The 14076-nt window shown below is 28.0% G+C and overlaps 2 pseudogenes across 2 annotated transcripts, besides 4 other annotated features; both read left to right on the top strand.

The window, feature by feature from the left end:
- Window positions 1-80: part of a mobile genetic element that runs on past the window's edge.
- A 2204-nt stretch (window positions 81-2284) lies between these two features.
- Window positions 2285-2490: a mobile genetic element.
- A 1058-nt stretch (window positions 2491-3548) lies between these two features.
- Window positions 3549-3585: a mobile genetic element.
- A 1982-nt stretch (window positions 3586-5567) lies between these two features.
- Window positions 5568-6868: a mobile genetic element.
- Window positions 5665-6788, top strand: TVAGG3_1005760 (annotated as a pseudogene). Its single transcript has one exon. A coding segment is annotated over exon 1 (1124 nt).
- A 2081-nt stretch (window positions 6869-8949) lies between the features above and the next one.
- Window positions 8950-9326, top strand: TVAGG3_1005740 (annotated as a pseudogene). Its single transcript has one exon. A coding segment is annotated over exon 1 (377 nt).
- The last annotated feature ends 4750 nt before the right edge of the window (window positions 9327-14076 follow it).

The raw sequence follows: 14076 nt of genomic DNA, 5'->3' as shown, positions 1-14076 counted from the left end.
ATAAACTTTATATATATGTAACTTGTTTATTTCTATTCGCAGTATTCAGGTTTGTGCTAAACACACCTTTGGACACCCTATTATTATTATATATATATGTATATATTTATATATGTATATATTATATATGTATATATTTTATATATGTATATATTATATATGTATATATTTATATATTATTATTATATATGTATATATTTATATATGTATATATTTATATATGTATATATTTATATATGTATATATTTATATATTATATATTTATATATGTATATATTATATATGTATATATTTATATATGTATTATTTATATATGTATATATTTTATATGTATATTTATATATATATATTATATATGTATATATTTATATATGTATATATTTATATATTATTATATATTATGATATTTATATATGTATATTTATATATGTTATATATTTATATGTATATATTTATATATGTATATATTTATATATGTATATATTTATATATGTATATATTTATATATGTATATATTTATATATGTTATATATTTATATATGTATATTTATATATGTAATATATATTATATATGTATATATTTATATTGTATATATTTATATATGTATATATTTATATATGTATATATTTATATATGTATATATTATATATGTATATATTTATATATGTATAATATTTATATATGTATATATTTATAATATGTATATATTTATATATGTATATATTTTATATATGTATATATTTAATATATGTATATATTTATATATGTATATATTATATATGTATATATTTATATATGTATATATTATAATATGTATATATTTATATATGTATATATTTATATATGTATATATTTACCCAGATTTGCCTTACTTTTACCACCTCTCTAAAGCTGGGGACACCGCCTATCGTTGGGAGTAGCTATTAAATAGAACCACCAAGGGTACTTTTCGAATTGCTTGTGTAGTGTAGTGGAAACATCCGACATAATGATTTATTATGCTAAGGTTTGATTCCCATTTAGCCAATTTTTTTCTTTTTTGGATCATGAATTTTTTTTAGGTCACTATAAGATTTGTTTCATGTTCTAAATCTGCTGCATATGTAATCTATTTTTATTTACCTATTTTTTAAAAATCTATTGGATTGCCAAATTTGAATATATTTAAAATCATAAAACTCCAAAAAAACTATAAATATATGTTTTATGCATAGTGCCGATACTCAAATATCAGATTACTTAGATCCATGAATAATATCCGAATTTTTTTTCTTAAAATTAAACTTCAAAACTTCTTGCAATCTTATTCTTCATCAATTGTAAATTTTTAAAACCATTTTTTAAAATAATTTTGCGTAAATTTTATTCTCATGTTGTTTTAATCGAAATTTGATACATTTTCAAAAAATAATATTTGACTTATGAAATTCATTTTTAAGGTGAAATAGTATTGGTTTTTATTAAAGTATATGAATAATATATAAAAATTAATGAATAATATAAGCAGATTTTTAGTTTACAAAACAAATATGAGCAATGCAATTTCAAACTTTTGCTGGCAATTTCGATATTGCTCAAGTTTGTAGTATTTGTGATACCTATAACATCGGTTAATCAAAATTCGATTTTTCTTATGAGTTATTGAGAAAATTTGATTGCAATGAGAAGGATTTCGACGTTTTTGATAAACTAAGAGCTGAGCTTTAGGGGTTCAGTTCATTTATGGCTGTAGTTTGATGTGTAGATCTCTTTTTTATTGTAAATTCTTTCAGCATGGAGATCGAGAATGAATCTTTTGAGAACTTTATGAGTTTTTACACCCGTAAAGAGTCCTTCGAGGAAAGATAGTCCAGACTACATGAAGATGTGGGTTAACCAAAAAAATCCATGGTTTCCCCATATTCATGTAGATCTTCGAAAAAATGAGCACCAAAAAAGCCAAAAAAATAGGCTTTTTATTGGATTTGTACACTAGATCAATAACCTATTTAGGATCTGACACTCTTTTTAGCCAGAGATATGAGGTCCTTTCTAGGAAAATGATCTATTCATCCATAAAAAAAATGAATTATCGTTTTCCCCAGAAATTACATGGGGAAGTGGTAAAAGTAAGGAAAATCTGGGTATATATGTATATATTTATATATGTATATATTTTATGTATATATTTATATATGTATATATTTATATATGTATATATTTATATATGTATTATTTATATATGTATATATTTATATATGTATATATTTATATATGTTATATATTTTATATATGTATATATATTATATATGTATATATAGGGCTGTACAAGATTTAAAAAAACATTGCCGGGTTACCGTAGAGGCCTAAAAAAATCGCGCCTCGGCGGCAAGCCGCCTCGGCATTAAGAATGCGCATCTAAATTTTTATATGTCCTTCTTTCTTTTATTTTTCCCTTCCCTTCCTTTTCTTTTTCTTTTTTTCCCTCCTCTTGCTCTCATTTACCTTTTTTTTCCTTTTCTCATCATTTTTCAAAATTTAAAATTTTTATCAAAAATCTTGCCTATAAAAGCAGATTATGGAACCTTTTAATGCCTCTTAATCAATATTATACAGCATAAAGCATATTAAATGAAAGTAATTACGTATAAATTTATTTTATTATCTTATTTATTAATTCTTTAGCATGTATTGTTTAATATTAACTTTTCTGTACATTAAATATGATATCTCCAAAGTATGAATGCCTTGTAACGAAACGAAAACTTAATTTTATGTTGAATATTTGTCACAAACATTAGATTATTAAAATATATGTTGGATATCCCTTAGTATGAGACTTCATGACTCTTGTTGTCTAACGTGAGCTTTGGATTGCAAGCTTGCTACAGCACATAAGTATTCTGTGGTTAAAAAAACCACATGAGCTTTAAAAAACTATAAAACCAAAAATAATTGTTATAATTTAAATGAAGAAGTAATTTAAAACGATTTTATTTATGATCAAATTTTTATATATTTTTGGATCAAATCCATTTTAATAGAATTTATATACTATTCATCTATTAGTAAACACTACCGTATATTATTTTTTAAGCTATCTTATTTTTTGAACTTTTATTCAAATCTTTGGTCGCAAGAAGAATTGCATGATAATAAAAACATTTAATCAAAGTCAATTTTATTTTTATATTCAAATGGACTGAGTGTTAACATTTAACATTTTTTGCTAATTGTCGTCAAAAATTAGGCGTAAAGCAAAAATTGATATTTCATATGGTTTTATGATAGATAAGCATTATATTCCCACTCATTATATTCGTAAATTTTGAGGTTTATCCTTCGCTTTTAAGATCATTGAATTTGATTTTTATATAAAATAGTTATATATTAGAAAATAATATGAGTTTATATGATATTATTTTTCAGAAGATTTCATTCTATATGCCTATGAAAAGTACTCTCAAAACTAACTTTTTCCTAATTATAAATAAATCTAGAATATTGTATTATGCTTAGTATTATTTCATTTTTCTCATTCAATTTAGAATTTACAAATATCAAAAAATTGAGAGCTGTCACTTTTGATGAATTTCTGTTTATTACAGCATTGTTATTAATAATGAAAAATAAAGCTTATTTCAATGAAAATTGTTCTGCAAATTTATTTCACTTTTGACCTCACTTTTTCCGTAATTCAATTTTTTACTTTTAATATTTTAGATCTTCATAATATCATTTGAAAAATTAACCATATAAAAAAATCAAGTTATCAATTCACTTTTTCCGTAATTCAAAAATCAAAATATAAAATAATATATCTTTTTATCAAATATTATTATTATATTCTATGAAAAATGAGGTCCGGAAATTTTGCGGATTCCGTAACTCAATTTTACGGAAAAAGTGCAGTAAACTATTCAAAAATACGGAAAAATTGGTGTAAACTAATGATTTTACGGTAAAATCACGGAAAGTCCCGGAAGAATATATGTGCCTATATGAAATTATACAAAAATGAATCAAACGATTTTAAAAGATTGTTCTTGTATTATAAATGCTATTCGCAGATTTATTAGTTGAAGAAAATTACCAAATTTTTGCCGATTTACAAAAAATGATTTACAAAGCATATTTTTATAAGGCTTTAAAAATCTTTAAAATGTGACCGGTGACGGAAATCCATGGTAACCAACCGCGTTCCCGTTTGGAATGCCATATGTATATATTTATATATGTATATATTTATATATGTATATATTTATATATGTATATATTTATATATGTATATATTTATATATGTATATATTTATATATGTATATATTTAATATATGTATATATTTATATATTGTATATATTTATATATGTATATATTTATTATGTATTATTTATATTGATATATTTATATATGTAATTTATATATGTATAATATTATATATGTATATATTTATATATGTATATATTTATATATGTAATATTTATATATGTATATATTTATATATGTATATATTTATATATGTATATATTTATATTATATATTATATGATATATTATATATGTATATATTTAATATATGTAATATTTATATATGTATATATTTATATATGTATATATTTATATATGTAATATATTTATATATGTATAATATTTATATATTATATATTTATATATGTATATATTTATATATGTATATATTTATATATGTATATATTATATTATGTATTATTTTATATATGTATTATTTATATATGTATATATTTATATATGTATATATTTATATATGTATATATTTATATATGTATATATTTATATTATTTATATTTAATATATGTATATATTTATATATGTATATATTATATATGTATATATTTATATATGTATATATTTTAATATATGTATATATTTATATATGTATAATTTATATATGTATATATTTATATATGTTATATATTTATATATGTATATATTATATATGTATATATTTATATATGTATATATTTTATATATGTATATATTTATATATGTATAATATTATATATGTATATATTTATATATGTATATATTTATATATGTATATATTTTATATATGTATATATTTTATAATATGTATATATTTATATATGTATATTTTATATATGTATATATTTATATATGTATATATTTATATATGTATATTATTAATATATGTATATATTTATATATGTATATATTTATATATGTATATATTTATATATGTATATATTATATATGTATATATTTATATATGTATATATTTATATATGTATATATTTTATTATGTATATATTTATATATTTATATATTTATATATTATATATTTATATATGTATATATTTAATATATGTATATATTTATATATGTATATATTTATATATTATATATTTATATATGTATATATTTATATATGTATATATTTATATATGTATATATTTATATATGTTATATTTATATGTATATATTTATATATTTATATATGTATATTGTATATATTTTATATGTTATATATTTATATATGTATATATTTATATATGTATATATTTATATATGTATATATTATATATGAATATATAGGGTGTCCAAAGGTGCGTTTAGCACAAGCGCTCTCTATGAGACTATTAAAGGAGATATATGCTGATTATAAATATATAATAAAAAATATGAATATATGTATAGATGATGGATGTTGTATTTTGGCGCCATGCAGGGATATAAAATGAATTTTGAGCAAGAGGCGGTTTCGCGGGAAATTATGGCGGGATTTTTTTCATTTTTTTAATGAATCATAAAGAAAACATCCTCGCTCTTGCAAAAAAATGCAAAGACTGTAAAAAAATCTACGAGACATTGGTAAAATGCTTCGGTATGGATGCTCCTAGCTATTCCACTGTAACGTATCATGTTAGGATGTATCACTTCATGAACAAAAAGGCGCCCATCATAAAAATTGACAAAAAATCGCCGGATCAAGAAAAAATCAAAGCAATTCTTCAAGCGCTAGATGAAGACCCAAGAGCATCACTCAGAAGGATAGAGGAGATGACAAAGATACCACGTACAACAGTCAGTTATTATCTGCACAATTATTTGAACTACAAACTAGAGTATACACGTTGGGTTCCGCACAACCTTAATTCAGTTCAAAAAAAATCTAGAGTCCAATCTTCGAAAGAGCTCCTCTCTATATTGGGTGCGTATCAATCCAAGAAGTTTCGCTTTTTAGTAACAGGGGACGAGTCTTGGTTTCAATATGCAACAGAAGCCAAAATCATGTGGATCCCGAAGGATGAAAATCCGCAAACATTCCCGAAGAAAAAAATTGACACACCAATGATGATGTTGTCGGTTTTTTGGGGCGTGAATGGCATCATCGCAATTGATATTTCTCAAAAACCTAATACGATGAATGCTCAGTATCTAATTGACAATGTTCTTACTCAAATTATCAATTCTGATGAGTTTGAGAAATCCAAACAACAAAAACAAAAGTTTGCAATTCATTTTGATAATTCAAGAGTTCACAAAAGTCATAAGGTAATGAATTACTTGGTGGAAAACAATGTCAAAGTTGTTCCAAACCCAATTTATTCACCTGATATTGCACCCTCTGACTTTTATTTATTCGGCACGCTAAAAAGAGAGCTGAAGGACGCGAATTCGCGAGTCCAATGATCTTGAAAATTTTGTAAGAGAGCAATTTGAGCAATTTTCTCATGATGATTTAAGCGTGTCTTTCAAGCCTGGATCGATCGCTGCGAACGCGTGATTGAATCCAATGGTGATTATATTTAAATAAACTTTATATATATGTAACTTGTTTATTTCTATTCGCAGTATTCAGGTTTGTGCTAAACACACCTTTGGACACCCTATATTTATATATGTATATATTTATATATGTATATATATATATTATATATGTATATTATTTATATATGTATATATTTATATATGTATATATTTATATATGTATATATTTATATATGTATATATTTATATATGTAATAATATTTATATAATGTATATATTTATATATTGTATATATTTATATATATGTATATATTTATATATGTATATATTTTATATATGTAAATATATTATATATGTATATATTTATATATGTATATATTTATATATGTATATATTTATATATGTATATTATATATGTATATATTATATATGTATATATTTATTATATGTATATATTTATATATGTATATATTTATATAATGTATATATTTATATATGTATATATTTTAATATGTAATATTTATATATGTATATATTTATATATGTATATATTTATATATGTATATATTTATATATGTATATATTTTATATATTATTTATATATGTATATATTATATATGTATATATTTATATATGTTATTATATTTATATATTATATTTATATATTATATATTTATTAGAAACTGCTTCATGCTGTGTTGAGTATTATTGAATTGGAAACTGCTTCATGCTGCATTGAGTATTGTTGAATAATTTGAAGTATGGTTTTGAAATCAGCACCCCTATGAGAGCGCTGGCAACCGAAACACCACTAATAAGATTGTGTATTAGAAACTTTCATACTGTGTTGAGTAAGCTTCGATGTCTTTGTAGGATAGCTTTCTGAGAGCGAAACAAGATAGTGTTGAAAAAATTTTTGAAAATCTGAGAGACTGTGCAAGAGCCAACGACCAAAACGCTACCAGTAAGATACAGCAGTAGTAGCTGCTTCATGCTGCATTGAGTATTGTTGAATAATTGTAGTAGTGGTTTTTGAAATCAGCACCCCTATGAGAGCGCTGGCGACCGAAACACCACTAATAAGATTGTGTATTAGAAACTGCTTCATACTGTGTTGAGTAAGCTTCGATGTCTTTGTAGGATAGCTTTCTGAGAGCGAAACAAGATAGTGTTGAAAAAAAATTTTTGAAAATCTGAGAGACTGTGCAAGAGCCAACGACCAAAACGCTACCAGTAAAATACAGCAGTAGTAGCTGCTTCATGCTGCATTGAGTATTGTTGAATAATTTGAAGTAGTGGTTTTTGAAATCAGCACCCCTATGAGAGCGCTGGCGACCGAAACACCACTAGTAAGATTGTGTATTAGAAACTGCTTCATACTGTGTTGAGTAAGCTTCGATATCTTTATCAGACCACCTTTAAATTAACCACTCACATTCTCACTGTGGTCCATCTAAAATTTGTAAGCTTTATGACATAAAATTATATTATATGCAGGATCCAACCTATTACTTAATCTTTTTGGAATAAATGTTTTTATATATTTATCGATTGATTGTAATTTTTTGTATAAAAAAAGTTTTTTATTTATATTAAAAATATATTTTTGTTAATGATATTATCTTATAATTTGTAAATAAATCTAGTAATAAAATAACTTTAATAGTTGGTGTCACTTTTTCGAAATTTCTGGTTTTTTCAACAACCAAGGGTTGGGGCAGTAAGGCATAGGCTGAGGAGGGTAGTTCGGGAAGCCTTGTGGTGGTGTATACCTTGAGGTGGAAATTGGTAGTAATTCGGAGGTCCTTGTTGGAACTGAGGTTGCTGAGGAGACTGTTGTGGTTCTTTAGGTTCCTCTGGTTTGAGAATGGATCGCGTTGGTGGACGTCGGACATTGTCTTAAACAGTACAAATATTGTCTTGAAACAGTACAAGTATTGTTCTGAAACAGTACAAGTATTGTTCTGAACAGTACAAGTATTGTCTTGAAACAGTACAAGTTTGTTCTGAAACAGTACAAGTATTGTTCTGAAACAGTACAAGTATTGTTCTGAAACAGAAAATTTTTCTCACAAATTGAGAGCTTTTACGGAAAATTTGTTCTGAAAAAGTACAAGTATTGTTCTGAAAAAGTACAAGACTAGTTCTGAAACAGTACAAGTATTGTTCTGAAAAAGTATAAGACTAGTTCTGAAACAGAACAATGGACAACATCGAGCCATTAGATGAGGCAATTTACCTTATAGAGATAAATGAAGTTGTTAAGCAGTACTTGGGCAAGGACAAAGCCAACAAGTCACTCGGCTTCTGGTTGTCTGGAAGAGGTGGCGCTGAAAATCGAAATTGAAACGGAATTCCAATTCAAATACCAGAAAACACTCCTGTAGACGACATAAAGGAGATGAAGAAAGAAGCTCTTCTCAAGTTCTTTGCAAAGCGCCCATGGATAAAACTTCCAAACAGAGAGAGTCCAATTCCACATTATAAAATTCTCAGAGCACTGTTCCACTTCTCGGGTCAGCCGTTCTACATAACCTGTGAAGGCGACATCCAACCAGTTCAGTAAACATCTCATTTTAACTTCACTTTTTTTATGTTTTTTGTGAAAGTGTCAAAAATAAATTGTTTTCATGAGTTTTCTACGATGTTAGAAAAAATGTTATTTTCTAATATCTTCACATTCAATACTTTTTCAGCACTTTTCCGTAGTTATATATGAAAGACAATTCGAGATAAAAGTCATAGTACAATGGAATAATATGTTGCACACCATTTGTTGTGAACCAAACTTGAAAGTCAGAGAAACTGTTACTAGGTGGTTCGTAGAATTTAGAAGCAAAGTCATAAAAGTCCTTACCAATACATAGAAACTATTGTTGCTTGAACTGAAACTTGCATGACACATAACATTTTGAGGGTCAAACACGTTTCTATAAACTGTCAAATCTGCTGGTGGAAGTATAATTTAAATGGACCATCTGGTGGTAATGGTTCGTTCTGGTTTAGTAACCGAAGAAATTGTGCCCAAGAACGTTTGTCTACTTTCCAAAATAAAAACTCTGTATCTCTTGGAGGGTTAATTTCAATCTTTTGAAATGAAACGGTGGAGTTCATCTTGTCATATTCTAGTTTCAGATAGTATGTTCCATTTAGTAAAGAGTCGTATTTTTCTTGAAATTCCCAATAATATTTTTGTTCATTTGAGTTTGAAAGTCATTTAGAGTTTTCTCAAGACTTTCGTCTGAACGAACTGTAAAGATTCTCATTTCGTCAAATTTGTCTATTAGACCATCAGAACCTTTTTACTGCCCATGAAAATATACTGCGAACATAAATGCGTTAGTTCTATTTGAAAACAAAACTCTTCTAAATCCTATTGCCTTTGCATCTGAAGGACTTTGAAGCCAACGAATTGGATAGTCAAACCTGTATGCTCGGGATGAAATTTCTTCATCTGAAATAGTCCTACCAGCATTTGTAAAGATTAAGTCTAACGGTTTTGTATCTGCTACTTTTATTCTTTGTTTTTCAACCCTGAAGCATTTAATATATGTAAAAATATATTGTTTTAAAATGGTATGCCATTTCATATTTCTCATCTAACAAACAAGTTTCCCACGGTCTTCTCCAACAAACTCAGCGTACAGTTCAAATAAAATTTAAAAAATGTCACTTTTTTGAAAAACGTTTTTACTTCATGCAATGTTTTTATTTCTGTGCCGTCTTCAAGTATGCCCCAGTACTTACGCTTGGAGAGGACATGAACTTCGGAAAATACCTTATCTAGCTTAAAAAGCCCATCTTTTCACCGACCATTCCCATTTCAATGAGTTTGTTGTATCCTTCTTCGTTCGTCATGAGTGCGTCAATGTTCTCATAGTAAACCTTCACTTTGGATTTGACTTCGGAGAAGAATTTGTTGTAGTTGTCAAGGACTGCTTTTGCGAACTGAGGGTAAGACCAATGTTCGACAATAGTTTTAATGTGGTTACTAAGCCACTTTGACCTTGAGTGAATTCGTACTTCAAAACAAAAAGGAGAAAACCTTTCAACAAAGTTGTCGACCTTCTCATAATGTTTACTCTTCATCTCTTGAGGTTTCTTAATGGAATATCCCCATGTCGAATTCATAAGCAATTTGAGTGTCATTGCAAGTTTGGGGTTTGAAGCTTTCCTAATATCATACAGTTGTTGTATGACTTTTCCAACTGTATAGTTCCTTCCCGGAACTCACCATCTTCGTTTGGAATTCCAGTCGGAATATATTGGACAAACCTCATGTATGCAGCGTTAAGGTCGACATAGTATATTTTTTCATCTGAGTCGAACTTGTCGCAACCAATTGGTCCAGTTTGTGGAAATTCAAGTGAGTCTCTTATCTTCTGAGAAACTTCTCCTGTTATCTCATAAACATCGTCGAAGCAACCTGTTTCATATAAAACCTTCTGACCTAACTCAGATGCTCTCCAATACAATTTGACGTCAATTGGATGTCTCAATGGAAGTTTGTTTATAGCATCTTGAAGTTCTTGCAACCTCATTGGAAGTTCTTCTGGTTCAGGTTGGTATCCGAACAAACCAACTCCTTGTGGAACTGTGTACTTCTTTTGTACTAGAACTTTGTCTGGAACAACTTTTGGTCTTGCTAAACAATGAAAAGTTTGTTTCGTCTTTTGGTACAAAAGTTTCTGTCAGCTTGTCATCTGGAATTGGTTCCAACAAACCTTTCTCGAAAAGAATGTTTACAGCTCTGACAATGTTGCACTTGCCTTTTCCGAACAATGGGTTTGTAAGACTTTCGTTCAACATGAAGTGGTTGGTGAACAATTACAATCTTCAACCATGGTAAGTCTTTGTCAACAACATAGTCGTCATGTGAAGAACCTTTAGCTGTAGGTATGTTGACTCGGATATTGACATTTGCCAACGGTGCAATTTTTGCCAATTGACCTCTGAGAATGTACCTTGTCTTCACACATGACTCAAGATACTTCATTTTCTCATCTGTAACAAGACCAGAAGTTCCTGAGACATGTAAGAATCAAGGTTCATTGACAATTGTTTCAATTGAATTGTAAATTCCATACCTTGTCAAGTCAATGTCAGACTTATTTCTGAACGGGAAGTATCCAGCATGTTGTCTGACTGCTTGAGGGTTAGGTTGGTACCATTCGAACTTGACACTTGCAATTCCTTCAATTGCATTCAAAATGTCTGAGTCGGAGTCAACCATTTGTTCTCTCTTTGTAGTCTTGAAAGCGTCAAAAACCATTGCAGCTGTTGTGACATTGCCATGTGCATGTAAATGTGACCATCCAAATCTGTTATGGTCAATCTGAGATTGTGTCCTTTCTTATTTCCGTCTTGAATTGCAGCAAGTACACCCATGAAGCCTTCTTTGTTCTTTCCTTCGTCAAAGTTTACTGTAAAGGTTCGACCAGATGTAATTTGACTTCTAACTTCACGATACTTTTCATATGCATATCTTGTTCTTTCCATGGGAGCATGTGCGTCTTCACCTTTTCCTTTTTTTCCTTCTCAAAGGATGCAATTGTTCGTCATGTTTCCAGTAGAATTGGCAAAGCCGTCGTGTCCTTCAACTTGAGGTTCACTAACATCGAAAGGCATGTCCATAAGACGTTCTTCTTCTAACCTCTCTATCTGTTTGGATAATTGGCACTGGCTGTTTCCAAATCCATTTCGTAGCGAAGACCAGAAAATTTGTCATAGACTTTTATGGTCTTCCCTTCCTATATTTAAAATTCTTCGAAACTCTCCAACCATATCTTTGTAACTCTGCTTTTATTCTAGCAGACTTTCTATCCATTCTATATGGGGGCATTTTTATAAAAATAAAAAATATTTTTTTCTTTACTTTACATAACCGCCTGCTGCCATAAGTCTTTGACGCCAACCCATACCAGCTAATGAAGGTTGACTTGGTTTAGTTTGGAAACTAAACTTTGGTTTTGGTTTATCTTCAGTTTTTGGTTTTTCTTCTTCTATCGGTTTTTCGTCACTTTTCGGTTCCTCTGACTTTACTTCACTTGCAGGAACAGTTGTGTCGTCAACATCTTCATAAATATCATATGCCATTTGTTTTTGTTTTCCTTTCAACTTTTTGTGTTTGTTGTAAAGTTTAGAATATTTCGATCTAAGTCAATGAGATGTTCTATAATGAACTGTTGGTCAGTGAAGTAAACTTTTCCATCTGTTGTCTCGAAAGCTCCTTCAGACTTCAATATTTTATTTGTGAGTCTGTTTCTTTTTTGAGATACTTGCCGTTCCATTTCTATGAAAAGTGACTTTATAGTTAGGGTTTGTATTTCCAGACTGGCACTTTCTATTATTGAATTTTTCTCTTCATCTGTAAGTTCTTTGACAGGTTTTGACAATGGTTCTGAACTTTTTGTTTGTGGGTCAAATCTACCGTTTCAACTTCTTCGGTCATTTCATCTCAGTAAAAAATTTAGTTTGGTTTGTTTTCAACTGGTTGTTGAGGTTTTTTAGTCGGTCTAAAACTTCCTGAGGTATAGAAAGAACTTGACAAACACGTGGTGTAACTGCTGGAAGCCGACAAATCCATCTTGAACTTATTTGTCTCAATGCTGCATTGTTTATTTCATCTCAAATAAAAAACTTTACATTCCCCACGTTTGAGGCGGTTGAGGTTGGTTATTGTTTACCCACTGTTGTGCATGGTTATATCCTCTGTTAAAGAATCTTTCACCTTGGTCCATATAGTGTCCTGCTTGGTTATAGTAGTCATTTGCTTTGTTATAATAGTTTCCTGCTTGTCTTCCTACATTGTCCATCCATCCTTGAACTTTTCTCTTGTTTCAGGATTTGGAATAAGATTTGTTGCATCTCGTGCTACATCCCAACCTTTCTGTACAGTTTGTATAATAGGTTGTGCTTTCTCTTCAGTATACCTATGTACTCAAAATCTTCCTTCCAATTCCAAATGCACCTCTGGCTATTGTTCCCACTGCGGGCAAAAATCTGGATGCAACTCCTGCTAATGCGCCAAATAAACCATTTCTTATGGGTTAAAAAATGACGAATTCAAACAAGGACCCCTATGTTTCTAAGGCAACAAAGAAAGCACTCATGATAAAAATCTTTAGTTCACACCAAATGCTTGGTTATGGATATCTTGGAAAACATTCCGAGAGTTAGAACAGATGGACCACCATACTGGTTAATATTTTGTTGGTCAAAACACAAGATACTGTGAAGCCATACCATTACAGTCCAAAGCTATTTTAGATATCTTAGCAGCTTTGACAATATTCGTTGACAAATACCATCCAACAAAAACTGACATCTG

The sequence above is a fragment of the Trichomonas vaginalis genome, chromosome I (genome assembly GCF_026262505.1).
Source record: "Trichomonas vaginalis G3 chromosome I, whole genome shotgun sequence".
NCBI lineage: Eukaryota > Parabasalia > Trichomonadida > Trichomonadidae > Trichomonas > Trichomonas vaginalis.
Note: the sequence above shows the minus strand (reverse complement) of the source record. Positions and strands in the feature narration are given on the sequence as shown.